General features: G+C 42.0%; 3 protein-coding genes across 3 annotated transcripts; all 3 read right to left on the reverse strand.

Annotated features, from left to right (window-relative positions):
• Positions 1 to 486: 486 nt before the first annotated feature.
• On the reverse strand, positions 487 to 1,449 carry LOC115661431 (uncharacterized). Its single transcript, XM_030583706.2, has 2 exons — positions 1,026 to 1,449; positions 487 to 914 (listed from the first exon to the last, which is right to left on the reverse strand). The coding sequence occupies exons 1-2, from the start codon at positions 1,447 to 1,449 to the stop codon at positions 487 to 489; spliced, it is 852 nt and encodes a 283-aa protein (XP_030439566.1).
• An 804-nt stretch (positions 1,450 to 2,253) lies between these two features.
• On the reverse strand, positions 2,254 to 3,860 carry LOC115661430 (BRASSINOSTEROID INSENSITIVE 1-associated receptor kinase 1-like). The gene has a single exon (XM_030583705.2). The coding sequence runs from the start codon at positions 3,622 to 3,624 to the stop codon at positions 2,254 to 2,256; it is 1,371 nt and encodes a 456-aa protein (XP_030439565.1). The 5' UTR covers positions 3,625 to 3,860.
• A 5,923-nt stretch (positions 3,861 to 9,783) lies between these two features.
• Positions 9,784 to 11,822, reverse strand: LOC115667825 (somatic embryogenesis receptor kinase 1-like; the record flags this gene model as incomplete). The annotated part of the gene is made up of 2 exons (XM_056302404.1): positions 9,784 to 11,053; positions 11,740 to 11,822. Coding segments are annotated over 2 exons (1,353 nt in total), but the record flags the coding sequence as incomplete, so codon positions are not given.
• Between the last annotated feature and the right edge of the window lie 4,422 nt (positions 11,823 to 16,244).

A 16,244-nucleotide genomic window follows, 5' to 3' on the forward strand; every position in this document is an offset into this window, starting at 1 on the left:
TTGATCTGCAAAAGGTACGTACCGAAATTCCTTTTCGATTTCAATATACGCATGGATCCTGTCTAGGGTTCTATATTCCGCTGCGTTGTTTTTCGTTGATGAACCCTACATTATGCTTCATGAAAAATATCCAACACATTCTACTGAAATCATCTATGAAAATGACGTAGTACTGACTACTTGCGAGTGATTGAGTTCTTTGAGGACCAGCAACATCTGTGTGGATTAGTTGCAACTTGTGAGAGGCTCTCCAAGTTGACTTAGGAAATGGATTTCTATTTTGTTTACCGAATTGACAGGCATGACAATTCAATAAATGGTCTGCAAAGACTGGTAAACCATTTGACAACTCCTTTTTCTTCATCAACAACATTCTTGAAAGGTGACAATGGCCTAGTCTCTTGTGCCAAGTCTCAGTCACATTCTCCTCCATGGAATAAGTAGCTTGCTCCTCCTTGGTTGGTTCAAATGAGAAGCTCTTGCATCTCATTTTTGCTTCGACGATTTCCTTTCCATTTGCATCTTGTATGAGGCAAAGTTTATCTTCAAAAACACCTTGAATCCTTGTTCAATGAGCTGACCAACACTCAACAAATTTTGGTCAATATCAGGTATAAAGAGAACATCTGAAATTGACTTCGTACCTGAATTTGTTGAGATGACAATGGTTTCCTTTCCCTTCACCGGAATATGGTTACCATTCCCTATACTGACCTTTGTGATTGCCGTGGGCTTCAACTCTTTGAAAAGACTTCGATCGTGAGTCATGTGGTTTGTACAACCACTATCTATCAGCCAACTCACATTTGATTCTCTGCTTGAGAAGCAAGTGGCTACAAACAATTGATCCTCCTCTTCTTGGTCTGCAACTTGAGCATCTGCTTCCTGCACCTGATTTTTATTCCTGCATATCACTGCCTTGTGTCCGAGCTAATTGCATTTGGAACATTTGGCGTCAGGTCTCCCCCAACATTTGAATGGAGGGTGACCTTTCTTCCCATAGTGATGGCAAGGAGGGTATTTACCCTTGAAATTTCCATTTCTGCTTTTGTTGCTACTCGAAGCAGGGAAGACCGAATTTCCCTCTTGGCTTTTCTGCTTTTTCTTCTTGTTTTTGTCAGCTTCATGATGTTTTGCAGGTAAGGCTCCTTCAATTTCACCTTCCTGCCTCATAGCTCTTCTTTGCTCATGCGCTTGTAAAGCATTCAACAGTTCTGCCAGAGTGATTTTTGACATAGCCTTAGTGTTTTCTAAGGATGTAATCATGGCATCAAATTTTTCAGGCATCGTTACAAGGATTTTTTCAACAATTCTTGATTCTGGTAGAGAAGAGTAGAGTAGTCTGACTCGGCTTGCAATGTTAAGCAACCTGTCAGAATACTCTTTAATGGATTCGGTCTGCTTCATCTTCTGCAACTCAAAGTCATGTACCAGATTCAGCACTTGCATCCTTCGGATCCTTTCGTCTCCTTCGTATTCGGTCTTGAGATAATCCCATATCTCATTTGCTGACTTCAGAACATGATACGAGTGAAGATGGTGGATGAGACTGCAGCAAACAAGTAGGCCTTTGCCTTTGATTTCTTCGCCTTCTTCTCCTTTTGTGCTTTGATCTGTGCCATGGTAGGATTGTTTGGAAGAGTAGGAATTTCATAGTCTTCTTCCACTGCTTCCCAAAGATCCAAGACATCCAAGTATGTCTCCATGCGTACTGCCCAAATCTGGTAGTTGTCTCCGTCGAACACCGGCGGAGCAATTGATGAGAAACTGGCTTCGGCTTCCATGCCGTGTCAAACTCACACACAGATCCCTCAAGAAGAGTGCTCTGATACCAATTTGTGAGTTTTTAAAGATGAAAAAAACAGAGGATTGGAGTGCTGAAGAAGAAAAGAAGTATACGGTTATGCAGCCAACAAGGAAAACTACGACTATTTGATTTCTCAATCTTAAATTTAAAGTTAAAACAAACTGAAAGTGAGAGAATCGTGAATGAAAATCCCAACAACATATCTAACTACTTCCTAAAGACTAGGATAACATGATTTTATTAACTGAAACAAACTAAAGAAAAAGAAACGTATTCAAAGAACACGTGCAGTACTGAAGCAATTTTATAACATAAGCGACGACGTTTCTCTAGTGGCGGGTGGTCTTCAGCATAGTACACCTCTCCTGTGACATATCAAACACTCGAGGATTCTTTTTAAAAGCCTGAGCCATGTACATGGTTCGTATCATTGCATCAAAAATAGATTATCTGGGTCCGGATAATTCTTCGGGACTGAGCAGCGACGAGGAGACATCCCCAGTCTGGTAAAGGGTTGGAAGTTGCATCAACGGAATCAGATACTCCTTCGAGTGATGATACTCCTCCCATGCCTCCTCGATGCTATGGCCTTCAAGTATTTTGATTACTTGTGCCACGTGCGGTCGTACTCTTGGGACTGGATGTGTGCACAAAAGAGCCAGCTTGATCACTTTCTCTATTTCCTCGTGGTCATACTCACCCTGCAGATTGAAATCGACTACGATTTCCCAACTACCCTCTACCAGAAGCCGTTTTACCCAATCGCCTAACATCACAGACCGGCCATTTACGCGAGTAGCTCTTTGTCCGGTCACGAGTTCCAGAAGCGTTATTCCAAATGCAAAGACGTCGGTCTTCACCGAGTATTTCCCCTCCATCGCATATTCTGGCGCCATATATCCATATGTGCCACATATCCTATCCGTGAAATAGGAATCTTCACCGTGGGATCCTGCTTCGGATTCATTCCTCGGAAGTACAGGTGCCTCCTCGATGCCATCCACCGACCATTCACCACGCCTGCGATCGGTTAGCTTGACCAACCCAAAGTCTCCAATGTGAGGCTCAAATTCCTCATCCAACAGAATGTTTGAAGGTTTGATATCTAGGTGCACAATGCTCAGATCGTGCAGACGGGACAGCCCTCTCGCAGCTCCCACGGCTATCTTTCTGCGGGTAAGCCAGTCCAGCGGGGGTCGTGTCTCGCGCCGCTTGCTCAAGCAGCAGTCCACACTTTTATTGACCATCAAGGGGGACACAAGCAATAAGTCCCTGCATTCTGAGGATCTGCAAAATCCGAGCAAGGGAAGCAGATTGTGCCGTAGGGGTATGATGCTACCAACCATTACTTCTCTTTCGAACTCTATTATACCTTGAGCGCTGCCTGTTCTGTATCTTTTGATTGCCACCAGAGAGCCATCAGCTAACTGACCCTCATAGACACCGCCAAATCCACCTCTGCCTATAAGTTTTTCGTCGCTAAAATTTCGGGTAGCCACCTTCAACTCCTTCAAAGTAAACTCTTTAAGTTGTCTTCGGTGAAATTCTGGACGGACATCGAAATTGATACTATGAAATGGCGTCTCTGCGTATCGGTCTCGAATCTCATCATCACGCAATTCAAGGGCTGGGGCTGTTAAGACAAGAGAAGCACCGGCAGCAACAAGTCGCCTGACAATGGTTTTGGTGAAAGTGCGAGTGTATTCGCACGGCTGACAGAGTGTTACTGAGGGCGACGATGACGGAGTAGGTGGAAAAGCCGGGTTGAAATCATCGGGATCTTGGGCCGGATCGAAGGTGGCAAATCTGAACACCATTATCCTCCGTTTTCCCTTCTCTCTAAAGATCAAAACCGAGTTGCTCTATCGCGAGCTTAACAAATGAATGTGTGTTGTGAGAGATGGCTGTGCCCCTTCCTCTTGTGGGTGAGAGCTGTTATAGACAAAGTTTTAAGAACCAACTCAGAAGTTTAACAGAGGAAACTGCAGAGGAAGCTACCACTTACATAGAAGCTTTAAGAACCAACTCGGAAGTATTAGCAGAGGAAACTGCCATGGCCGCTTCCAAGAGGCAGTGTTGAGAACACTTTTATCATTAAATTATTAGCAGTCGCCCAACCCCCCATAATATCAATAGTGATGAGGATGATATTGTGAGATTTTATGGGACCACTGCCGATTGTTCTAAAAACTTAAGCTGTTAGATGAATGCGTGATTTAATATTTAATTATTCTAACGGATATGAATTGAGCCCAGTATATTAGTCATGGAAAATTTGGCGGTTTTGGCGGGAAGCAAAATCAGGAGTGGGCTATGCTCTTCCGAATACGCCGAGGGGCGAGGGGGATTGGGACACTTGCCATACCGAGTGGGAAAATCTGTCTCGTGCACCCTGTTTGATTGGGCCCAATTCTACGATTAACTTTCGTCATTAGACTAATCACTCTCACACACACAAAGAATTGTCTCTTTCAAGGACAGAAAATTGTCGTGTTACCGCTCCGTGGGTGTTGATGACCCCATCTTGCTGTTGAGATCTATATAGACAAGTCTTTTTCATTTCTGGGGTCCATTCATGGAAATTGAGCTTCAATGGCTTCCAAGAAGCATCAAAGAAGCAGTCTTGAAGCTGGGGGACTGATCTCACTATCCTTGAAAAGAAACAATGCACAGGGCGAGTAAACGGGCATAGGATTAATTATAGAATTAGTCCCACTCAAATTTGGCCCTAGGCACGCAACGCGGTTTTCGCACACGGTATAGCCACTTTTTCCAAGCACAAAGGCCCTGCTTCCCGTAATATTTGAGATTTTTGACCAAGTCGAAAAGAAAATGGTGGGACCCACAAAAAGAAAAAGAAAAAGAAAAAGAAAAAATAAGAAGCAAAAGTGGTAGCCTTCAGCTTTTAAAGACAGTGGGCCGAGACACCCACGGGAGAGAAAAGAAGAAGAGAGAAAAGGGAAAGAAAAGGGGAAAAAGAAAGAGAAAGAAGAGGAAGAAAGGGAAAGGGAAAGGGAAAGGTAAAGAGAAAGAGAAGGGTTTTTGCCGTGGGACCTTGCCAAGCCGAATTGACTTCGTATCACAATGCACGGTAAGTATTCGCGCCCCTCGTTCTTCCAATCGAAGTATTTTTCGGGTTAGAGCTCAAATTTCGGAGTTTGGTGAAATTCAAATTGCGTAATCTGATTTTTGAGTTTTCAATGGCGTATATATATAGATATGGTAGTTTAGAGTATTGTGAGGTCGTGGGATCTTACGGAACTCGATTTGGACTTACGGTTTACTCGAAACGAAATTTTGAAGTTGAGCGTGCGTGGTAAACGGTGCACGACTAGCAGCTTTCCATGCCGATTTTCGTTGCTTTTTGGCCCGAGTTTGGGTCGGCCAAGCTGAGAATTTTGTAGTTCTTTGAATGGACTTTCTTATGGCTATAAGTTTGTTTGGAACGGGGTTTGATGGAAAGATTTTTGGTGCAACCAAGTTTCGCGCTCAAACTCCTTGTTGCGGACGGTTTGGATAATTGCTTTGGATGAGCGATTTGCGGGTGCCTTTGAGCTGTCTTGTTAGCATTTAAGCACCGTTTAGCCATTTCGTAGTTATTGTAGTATTTTACTTGGTTTAGACGTCGATTCTCATTTAATTGTTAGGATTACGAGATCGTCGTTTCGAGTGAGCGTGGTTGTTTGATTTTTGGGATTCCAGGTGAGTGATACTATCTCTTCTTTGGTTTTATAAAACCCACGCCTGGAAATATATATTGAACTTAAAATAGCATTGCTATTGCAGAAAAGCCTAGATCGGCATTTACTACTCCTTGGTCATTTGAGAATGGTTTTAAGAAAAATATTGCGAATGGATATATATGTATTATGTTACGAATTGGTTTATGGAATGAGTTTTAAGAGGATTTGAGAAACGTTTTATGAAAAATGTTGCAAAATGTTATACATATCAATTTGTGAAATTGGTTTATAAATGATTTGAGAAATGGTTTGAGAAATGGCGAATGAGCTATATTGTGAAAAGTTAATTGTTTGGTTTATGTTATTGATTTCTAGTTTGGATTTCTAGTATTGGAGGACGTGAGTTTTGTGCCCAATATCGCTGTGAGCCTATTGAGGGGCACCGGTTGTAGGTGGAGACCTTGTCAAGGAGGAATCTTGGTAGTCTTGTCAGAAGGTTTTATGTCGTGATCATAGTTTGATATTGAACAATAGATTAGTCGATGGAATGGATCATCGACGTGTGAATAGACTGTTGATGTGTAACTTGAGATTGGTCGATGGAATGTACCATTGACGTGGTTTTTAATAGAGATTGATCAATGAACTTGACCATTGATGTTTATGATGATTTAAATGGGTATTTTCTAAATTGTATAAAGTCTTGTTGAAATGAAACAACTCTTATGTGATTCGATATGTATTTTATATCTTGAGTTTGGCTTATGAAGTTCTATAGTATTGCTTTGTATATATGCATAGTGGCTGCTCGATCTGCTTAGAAGAGATTCGCACTACTTATTAAGCTGTGATTGCTCACCTCTCTTTTTCCCAAATCTTTTCAGGTTTCTTGGTTAGTAGCCAATAGAACGAGAGCGACGTCGTGGGGACTTTGAGAGTTGGATTTCTTGTTGAAGTTTGAGGCTGCATCTTTCGGGTGGAAGAACGGTTGTGTCATCCCCCATCCTTGTAGGTTTCGGGGTGTGGGGTGTGACACTTCCGGTCAACAAAAAGCTAACGATTAGGGAAAAAGAGATCCCAAGAGCTATCATTTCAGCACCTGTGTTATACATGGTGTCAAACAATGGCTTTTCTGGACCAAGAAAGGCTGATTCAGCAGCCAACCTCACAAAGCAAATTCCTAAGAGGCCCCTCCCGGTTGCTTCGCATTTTCCTTCTCTCATCTTCCTCTGGACAATTGCTGCAGATGGAGAATCATCCTTCTTAGCTTGGGTAGAAAGAGGTCAAACATCCTCGGACCTGGTCATTAGCCCGATGATTTAATGCCGGTACTGGACGGTTCAGTGTGCTAAATCCATGGTCTTTCAGGTCCTCAACCAGTCCAAGGGACAAAAAAGAAAAGATCCATTGCAAGTTCCACGTCAATATATGATAAACAGAATGAACCATTTTTTATGGTATTCCCATTTCTTTTCTCTATTATTTGCATTGCACTTTAGTATTTCTCAGGAGATGAGAGGCAAGAGGTCAACAATTTTGCCCCATATGATTCTCTGTTGTATTCTCAGTCCTGCAGGCACGGCAACCCGTAGGAGATGAGCATCAAGAAGATCAAATTGGTGGCCCTCGTGTTGGAGACGATATATTTGCGACGGACTAAAATGGTTTCTTGATCTCCCGATGTCCTTTTCGTTATACCACTGAACTTGCTCCAACAATTTCATCCGATCAGTACTCGTTTACAGAATATAGCGGTCCATCAAAATGGACACATACATCTCACCAGCTAACCAGAAAACTCAAAATAACGAACTATACCATATATCTCCAGCGACTTATCAAACTAAACTTGACAAAGGTAACTGTACTTCATTTATACAACTATCTCAAACTATACCAAAATCAAACTCCAAAAGCCCTCGTCGAAATTTGCTCCCATCCTACTTGTCGGTAGATGCAGATGAAAAAAAATTGAAATGAATGACATGAGCAAACCACCATTTAGTGAGTCTTACAAATTTATTCTAAGCAGATCGCACATCTGCTATGCACACTTATAAACATTTCAAAACAAAGCGAACCCGTTTGAGAACCAATGAAAGTCCAAAGATGTTTTCACGTTATTTCGCACAAGTTCATATACATCAAGAACATCCAAATAAGCAATAATATCAAAGCAACATCAATGGTCTAGTCATTGATCAATCTAGTGCTCAATATCGAATTATGACCACACTTAATACCCCGTGACAAGGCCTACTAAGATTCCTCTTGGCATAGGACTCCACCTATATCAGTTAGCGGCTCGACCCAAAAAGGACGTCCTAAGAACAATATGCGTACTCACAACCTCTCAATGGGCTTAGATCATAACACCAGTGAGCATAAGACCCCTAACTCACACTCCAATCATAAACAAATTCAGAATCCATTTCGTAGATTAGGTTTACACACCTATACATATAACCTTTCATAATTCATTCCATCAAGCAAAATACAATTCATGTAACATTTCTCTAGCCATTTCTCAAATTATCAACACACAAACTATTACAAGAGATCTTACCTTACCAAAAAAAAAAACTATTACAAGAGATGCTTTACCAAAAAAAAAAACTATTACAAGAGATGCTTTATTATTTTATTTCAAACAACCAAAAGGGTAGTAAATGCCTAATCCAGCTTTATGCGATAAACATACTCTAAATATCACTTTTCCTTTTTAATAAATATCATACAATAAGGTGGACGTTTTGACAAAAAAAAAAGAGTCTCTTAGTAGAGTGTAAGTCAAGTTTGTTTGTTGGCGCGTAAGCATGACATTCGATTGATGCCTCTTTGATAGGACAATGAAGCTTTCCGAACAGCGTGGCTTCTGATTTGGCTTTTGGTTGTAGGTGAGTGGTACTTTTATTTCCTATGAATTTCAAAACGTCATGGCTTGAAAACTTAGTATGTGTTATCATATAAGATAAGCATGGCATGACATGGTATTTGAAAAGAAAGCAGTAGTGCTTGGTGCATTTGTTTTATGAAACCCGGGTTGGACATTGACTACCTTTTCATTGCTGGATTTGAAGATGGAATGAAAATTTAAAATGCTTTGTGAAAGTGTTATATGATTTGGCTTGTGAACTCTAATTATAAAGTAATTTTGATGGTTCATATGGTTGATTGAAAGTGGTATTGTTAGATTTTGTGCCCATATTGCTACATGGAACGCCGAGTTGGATAGTGTTTATTTGGTATACATACTAATGTCTTGTGTGGCTCGAGTCACTGGCTAATAATAGGCGGTAACTTATATCCAGGGGAAAATTGGTTGTGAGCCTTGCCACGAGGATAAACGTGGCCATATTTTTTGACATTGGGCAAGAAATTAGTCAATGGACTTGGCCATTGACATCCCTTAGGAAATGCTATGTTGTCAAGACATATTTGGATTTATTGTTTCTATAACCTTTGTTAAATGTTTTTTTCTAGCGAAAGTGACGTTCATAAAATGTGCATAATTGATGTTCAATCCCATAATAAGATAAGTATCATTTATTGAGTCGTGGTTTGTTCACTCCTTTTTTTTAACATTTCATGTTCCTTACCCGATGATGCTTAGGAGGAGGGTTTTTTTTTTTTTTTTGGGTCAAAAGGAGGAGTGCTTCAACATGGGGATTTTCGGCCGTTTTCTCCTGGTATTAGTTATCGGCTAAGATGTACATGTTTTCGGTATAGTTGTTTTATTTTTTTATTTTATGGAGATAGCAGGTTTTTTTTTTTTTTGGTCAAGAGGAGATAGCAGGTTGGGGGCATACACTTGCGTGGATTCTGTACCCTAGACATTGTGATCAGCTTTTGTTGGGGCTTTCGTTAGGTACGGTTACTCTTGGCCTTTTCTTGATGGACGACTGTGTCACCGCCTTTTCCTTACGGGGATTTAGGCCGTGACATCGTTGACTAAGGAAGAAAATAAGTATTGTAAAGCATCCTCACCATGGCGAGGTTTTCATAAAGTAGGAACAAATATACTGAAAAACAATGAAATTTGGTGGTCTCGTGACTCAAGCAGGTAGATTATGTCCTTGTTGGTGATAATATCTCATTATAAGCGATGACATTTATTTCGTCACGAGGTGATTTTTAGCTCAGGTACGTATTAATTATGAAATCTCAAATTTCGCATCGATTGAAATACCTTATTAAGAGATAAAAGTTAACATCCACTCTCACCACTCATAACACTCATTTCGGGAGCCTACATTATTTAGAATGGGCTAGGTTGTTACTTCAACAAATATATTATCTAGGTCCAGATAATTCTTCAGCTCTGAGATGTGAAGTGGAGTCCGCCAAAATCCAGTCATTGTATGTCACTAAATGCCAATTCGGCTCCCATGTTTGATACTCCTCCCATCTCTCCTTGATGCTATGGCCTTCAACAATTCGGACTACTTGTGCCATGGATGGTCGTTTTCTCGGGACAAATTGTGTGCACAAAAGAGCCAGCTGGATCACTTTCTCTATCTCCTCCTCGTCATATGCACCTTGCAGATCGGGATCGACTGGAATATCCCACCAACGCTCTTCCAGAAATCCGTTTACCCAATCGAGTAACATCATGGCAAGCCTTCCAGGATCGAAAGCTCTTTGTCCGGTGACGAGTTCCAGAAGCATTATCCCAAAAGCAAAGACATCCGTCTTCACCGAGCATTTCCTGGTACTAAGATACTCTGGCGCAATATGTCCTACTGTGCCACTTACCGCTGTTGTGACATCACAATATCCACTGTCGGATCCTGCTTTGGATTCGTTCCTCGGAAGTATGGGTCCCCCCTCGATGCAATCCACACAATATCCACCGTGATAGCCATCTATGACCTTAGCCAACCCAAAGTCTCCAATGTGAGGCTCAAATTCCTCATCCAACATAATGTTTGCAGCTTTGATGTCTAGGTGCGCTATCTTCAGATCATGCAGATGGGACAGCCCTCTCGCAGCTCCCACAGCTATTTTTATGCGGGTAGGCCAGTCCAGCGGGGGTTGATTATCGTTTCGCTTTCTCAAGCATTTTTCCAGACTTATATTGATCAGGAATGGGTAGACGAGCAAGAGCTCCGTGGGTTTTGAGTTTCTGCAAAATCCGAGCGCAGGAAGCAGATTGTGATGTGAGGGTATGATGCCACCAATGATTTCTTCTGTTTTGAACTGTAAGAGTGCACCTTGACTTCGTTCTTCTTTCATTCTTTTGATTGCCACTAGAGAGCAGTCAGCTAACTGACCCGTGTAGACTTTGCCAAATCCACCTCTGCCTATAATGTTTATGTGGCTAAAATTTTGGGTAGCCTTATATAACTCCACCAGGGTAAACTCTTTAAGCTGCCTTTGGTGAAATTCTGGACCGACATCGAACTTGATACTATGAAGTGGCATCTCTGTGGATCGGTCTTGAATGTCATGACCATCAAATTCAAAAGCTGGGGCTTTCAAGACAAGAGAAGCACCGGCAGCAACAAGTAAGCCGACGATGGTTTTGGTGAACGTGTAGGTGTATTTGCATGGTTGACAGAGGCCCCGTTTGGTTCAGCATTTGGAATACTCATTTGGGCTCTAAAGTCCTTTGGCCAAATGCAAATGATGTTTGGCAACTTTTTTTACTCACTTTGGGGAGATGCAATTGCATTTCCAATGCTTTCCAAGGGACTTTTGGCCAATACAAGGTTGGAGGTGCCTTGGGAAGTTGCATTTTCGGAATGCAACTTGCACTGTGCATCACACACTATTCATCTTCCCTAGACAGCAGGTCCGGCTGTCGGCGACCACCGCTTGGGGTCGCGCGACCCCTAGGCGATCGCCGCCTAGGGGTCACGCAACCCCCAAGTGGTGGTCGTCGGACCTCAGGTGTCGCTTGGGTTGCATGACCCAGGCGACGCTTGAGGTCATGCGACCTTAGGCTGCCTTGCTTGAGGTCAGGTGGCGGTGGCCGGCAACTAGATCTGGCCGTCGGCGGTTGGCCGGTGACCAGATCTGGTCGGCGGTGGTGGCCGGTGGTTGAGCTCCACCGGAAACTTTTTTTTTTTTTAAATATTAGGAAAATCCTTTACAAAATATATTTTTTACCAAACGGTATTTAGGCCAAAATTGCTTTCAAATACACTTACCAAACACTATTTGCATTTCGAAAAATTTCGTTGGCTCAAAGGTATTTGCATTCCCCAAAAGACATTCCTTCAAAGTCGAACCAAACGGGCCCAGAGTGTTGTTGAGGGTGATGATGATGGAGTAGGTGGAAAAGCCGGGTTGAAATCATCGGGATCTTGGGCGGGATTGAAGGTGGCGAATTTTGATCACCATTTTCCTTTCTTTACCCTTCTCTCTAGAAACCAACCCCGAGTTGCTTTATAACGAGATTAACAAAAAAATGTGTGTTGCGAGAGATCGCTGCGAATGGTTTTATGTCAAGTGTTGCTTTATAACGAGATTAACATAGAAGTTTCACAGATGGAAACAGCCATGGCAGCTTCCAAGAGGCAGTGTGAATGGTTTATGTCAAGTGAGCACTAAGTCAGTCCAGAGAAGACTTCTACCATTAATTTATCAGGAAGTTCCCTGCGAGTGGCGCGTGCCTAGGTGTGCCCACAGTCGTTTTCTTCGCTTTGGGATTATAATGGCTCGGAAATGGCGTCTTCTGACTAGGGGTGAGCGGTTCCCGGTCCGGTCCGGTCCCACCCAAGAACCGGGAACCGGACCGGGAAAACCGATTCCCAGTTTCTAGGACCGAGGACCGGACCGGCTAGTCCTGGGCCCGTGGACCGGACCGGTTCCAATGAAACCAACTCAATCTCCCCCACACTCAATCAGACCAGAAAACGGATGCGAGACATGGGAGCATTTCGAAAAACCTGGACATCTTCCTTGAGCCGCTGTACCTTGGCGGCCAGCGCGTGCTACGAGGAGGGCAGGGAGGCGGCGGAGATCAAGTACCGCCGGGTGAGAGGAGCGCTCGGCCTCGGCTGGTCGTCGGCGTCGAGCGAGGCGTGAGGCCACGAGAGGGAAAGGCGTTGAGCGAGGTTGCGTAAACTGAGTGAGGAATTGGCGAGAGTGAATTGGGGAGAGCCTCGGTGATTAGGGTTTGCTGCAGAGGACTCTGTTTTCTATTTTATGGGAAAGGGGGACTTTTGCCGCAGAGGCCCAGAGTGGCCATAGGTAAACGGATAAAAATGATTTCTATTTTTTTCATAAATTTTAAAAAAGTAAATAAATAAATATATTTTTTGAGCAAAAAAAAAAATTATCGGTCCGGTCCGGTCCGGTCCGGTTCCCACCCTAGAACCGGGAACCAGACCGCCCGGAAACCGGTTCCACTTTTAGGAACCGGGAACCGGACCGATACTCCCGAGAATCGGACCAAACCCGCCGGTCCGGTCAGGTCCGGTCCCGGTTTAGGCGGTCCATCATGCTCACCCCTACTTCTGACCGACACCAAGCACGCAAACAATAACTTTTTACCTCTAAACCTAAGATAATGAATATGTTAATTGAAGAGATAAATTTGTTGGGACAGGATAAAAGATACACAATTTGGAAAAACCTGGACGCGGGGTGGATTTTTCCAATGTCTTCTTTTGTTGTATGCGACTGCATACGAGCACGAGCTCTCGTGCAATGTGGTCTCTTCTTTGATGTTGAACCCGGGAACTTATCATCAGCTGTTAGAGCTTTCCTGGATTCTTCGTGGGTGTTGCCTGACAAAGGCGGTCGGACTTCTCTGGTCGTGACTAGGACAGCAACCCGATGGTCAATTACACACTTGAGCAAGTTATATTAGCGTTTGCAATGTGTGGCGCCTTTAAATTTTGATTTAGTCTTTACCTAAAATTCAATGCTTGTTCCTGTCAGACCTCAGGTCGGTCCATAGATAAGTCCTGTCAATTGACGACCAAAAAAAAAAAAAAAAAAACAGTCCTGTCAATTGTGACCATCGGACGCGAAGAGCTTGAGATGAATCCGATTTCCGTCTATATGCGATTTCATTAGTTGACAACCATGTCGAAAAGACTGATCTTAACTCTTGCCCGTTGCTTTTCTCATCATGTGTGAATATAAGGTCCATTTAAATCTCTTCGTCAAGCGTTGTGAGATATTTTCATACCCCTTTTTTTTTCTTTAGTTTTTCTCTTTGACTATACTTCAGTGCTATTGGTCTAGTCAATGATTACAGAAAAGCAACTTCATGGTTTTCACATTCCACACTGATCTCTATGTCCAATTGAGCTGTCCGAGAAAACTTCGATTTTAGTGAGGAGAGAGAAGAAACTTGCATGTTTTATATAGGGATAAGTGCACTGGAAGTCCTAAAACTTATCATGAAAGTGCAATCGAGTTTTAAAATTTTCAAAAAGTGCAATCAAGTCCTAAAATTTATCACGAATGTTATATCAAGTCCTAAAACTTTCAAAAAGTGAGTTTTATGACTTAATTGCACTTTCATGATAAGTTTTAGGACTTTTAATGCACTTATCCCTTTTATATATGTACGGCATTAAACTTGTCATGTCGGATCAAAACTCGAATTGTTGATAACTGATGATCCCTCGATTCAAAACCGCCCATTTGACATTGTTTGGTTGGATCAAGCCCAGTGCAAATTTAACTGGAAAAATTGTTTGTTCTGTTTGACCCTAATGGCCTCAAGGACAACAGGCCCAAAACTGTAGAAGACCAGAGGCTAGAATAGCTGATTTCCAGATTAGATCAAATCTGGTAACCATATTCAAATAGGTCTGTGCTGTTATATCTTACTTATTTTTTTGGCCAAGTAATGATCTTTTAGCTGAAATTCCCCACCTTGGATAGGAATTCCAATCCAGTTATAAGAAACACAAATGACTTTCCAATTATTGATACATGTTCGGTCTAATTTTTTCTCATAATTCATCCTATTGTGATTGCACTTCTCAGCCATTCATTCATAAAAGCATGTCCTTATAAGGACAATGTTGACTTCAAGCTAATGCAAATCATCATGTGTGTGGATCCACCTTAATTACCAAAAATACTTAATTTAACGTGAAGAAATTGAGCGACCTATAATTCCTATTACATTTCATACAACATTTCTCAAACCATTTCATGAATCATAACCCACAAAATATTCCAAGAGATGTTTGACTATGTCAATTCAAATAACCAAAAGGGCCGTAATACAGGATCCAGTTTTATGCACAAATATACTCTAAACACCACTTTTCTTTTAAACAAGTATCATACCGTCAGTGGACGCTTGACCCAAAAATAGAGTCTCCTAGTAGAGTCTTAGTCGACGTTTGTTGACGCAAGTTTGACGTTTGGTTAATGCTTGACAAGATTTTGAAACTTTCCAAATGGCTTAGTTTCCGATTTGGCTTTTAATTGTAGTCGAGTGGTGCTTTTATTTCCTATGGATTTTAAAATATCATGTCTCGAAAACTTAGTATATGTTTTGGAATAAGATAAGCATAGCATGACATGGTATTTGAAAAGAAAATGATAGTGCTTGGAGCGTTTGCTTTATAAATTTTGAACCGGAAATTGACTACATTTTCATTACTAGGATTTGCATTGTGATTTGTTGCTTTTCGTAATTACAACACCGTGAGCTTAGTTTGATGATTACTTTCTGCAATGAATTATAAATGTGAAATGCTAGGTGGAAGTGTTATATAATTTGACTTGTGAACTCTAATTATAAAGTAAGTTTGATAGTTCATACGTTTGATTGAGAGTGGTATTGTTGGACTCCATGCCCCTTTTACAACGTGAAACCTTGAGTCCGGTAGTAGGTATATGGTATACATACTACTTTTTAGGATATTCGGGGTGGGTTGCGCCACCGGCTAATAATAGGTAGAGACTTATATTAAGGGGCAAACTTTATTGTGAGCCTTGCCATGAGGGGCACATTGGGGATAATTACCAAAAAAATCTTAAACCTATTGCATTTGTGTCAATTTAGTCCTAAACCTTTTGACAATTTGCCAACATAGTCCATCCGGCCAATTTTGGTCGGAAATCGCTAACGTAAACGCCAGCTGTCCTACGTGGAACAACTGGCACTGACGTGAATAATTTTTGCAAAATTTTAAAATGTTTTTGAATTTTTTATAAATTTTTTTGTTTTTTCCTTTATTTTTTTTTCCTTTTTCCTCCGCCAATCGCTAGCCCCCACGATGACCAACGACTGACCACAGGCGGGTCAACCTCTCCCGTCGAGCGAGGCTTGCCCTTGCAGGGACGAGGTTTACCAAGGTTGGCGATACAGGCGAGGTCGACCTTGTTGGCCTTGAGCGAGGCTCGCTCTCGCCAACTTCGGACGAGGCTCAACCTCGTCGGCCTCTGGCAACCTCGCCCCTGCGAGGGTGAGCCTCGCTCTGTGGGCAAGGCAGGCAAGGTCGATCCTCGCTAGCCTCAAGCGAGCCTCACTCGGCGGGCGAGATTTTAAAAAAATTCAAAAATTGTTTACGTCAGTGCCGGTCATTGGTTGTGCCACATATGACGACCGGTGTCCACGTTTGTGATTTTTTCGACCAAAATTGGCCAGATGACCTATATTGACAAATTATCAAAATCTTTAGGATTAAATTGATCAAATTAAAATGTTTAGAACTTTTTTAGTAATTTTCCCTGCCGCATCGCATGACAATAGGCGAGAGATTAGTCACTGGGCTCGACCATTGACATAGTTTTGTGTTTTATGTTAAAATGCTATCTTGTGACCGCATGTT

The sequence above is a fragment of the Syzygium oleosum genome, unplaced genomic scaffold (genome assembly GCF_021117445.2).
Source record: "Syzygium oleosum isolate NSW1041296 unplaced genomic scaffold, Sole_v2.1 Sole_v2.23, whole genome shotgun sequence".
Lineage (NCBI taxonomy): Eukaryota > Viridiplantae > Streptophyta > Magnoliopsida > Myrtales > Myrtaceae > Syzygium > Syzygium oleosum.

Bases quoted from the DNA above. Each gene is read 5' to 3' on its own strand.
- LOC115661431 (XM_030583706.2), bottom strand. From the start codon at position 1,449: ATGCAAGTGCTGAATCTGGTACATGACTTTGAGTTGCAGAAGATGAAG. The intron at 915-1,025 runs GTAAATACCCTC...GACACAAGGCAG, and splicing joins CAGAAATGGAAATTTCAAGG to TGATATGCAGGAATAAAAAT.
- LOC115661430 (XM_030583705.2), bottom strand. From the start codon at position 3,624: ATGGTGTTCAGATTTGCCACCTTCGATCCGGCCCAAGATCCCGATGAT.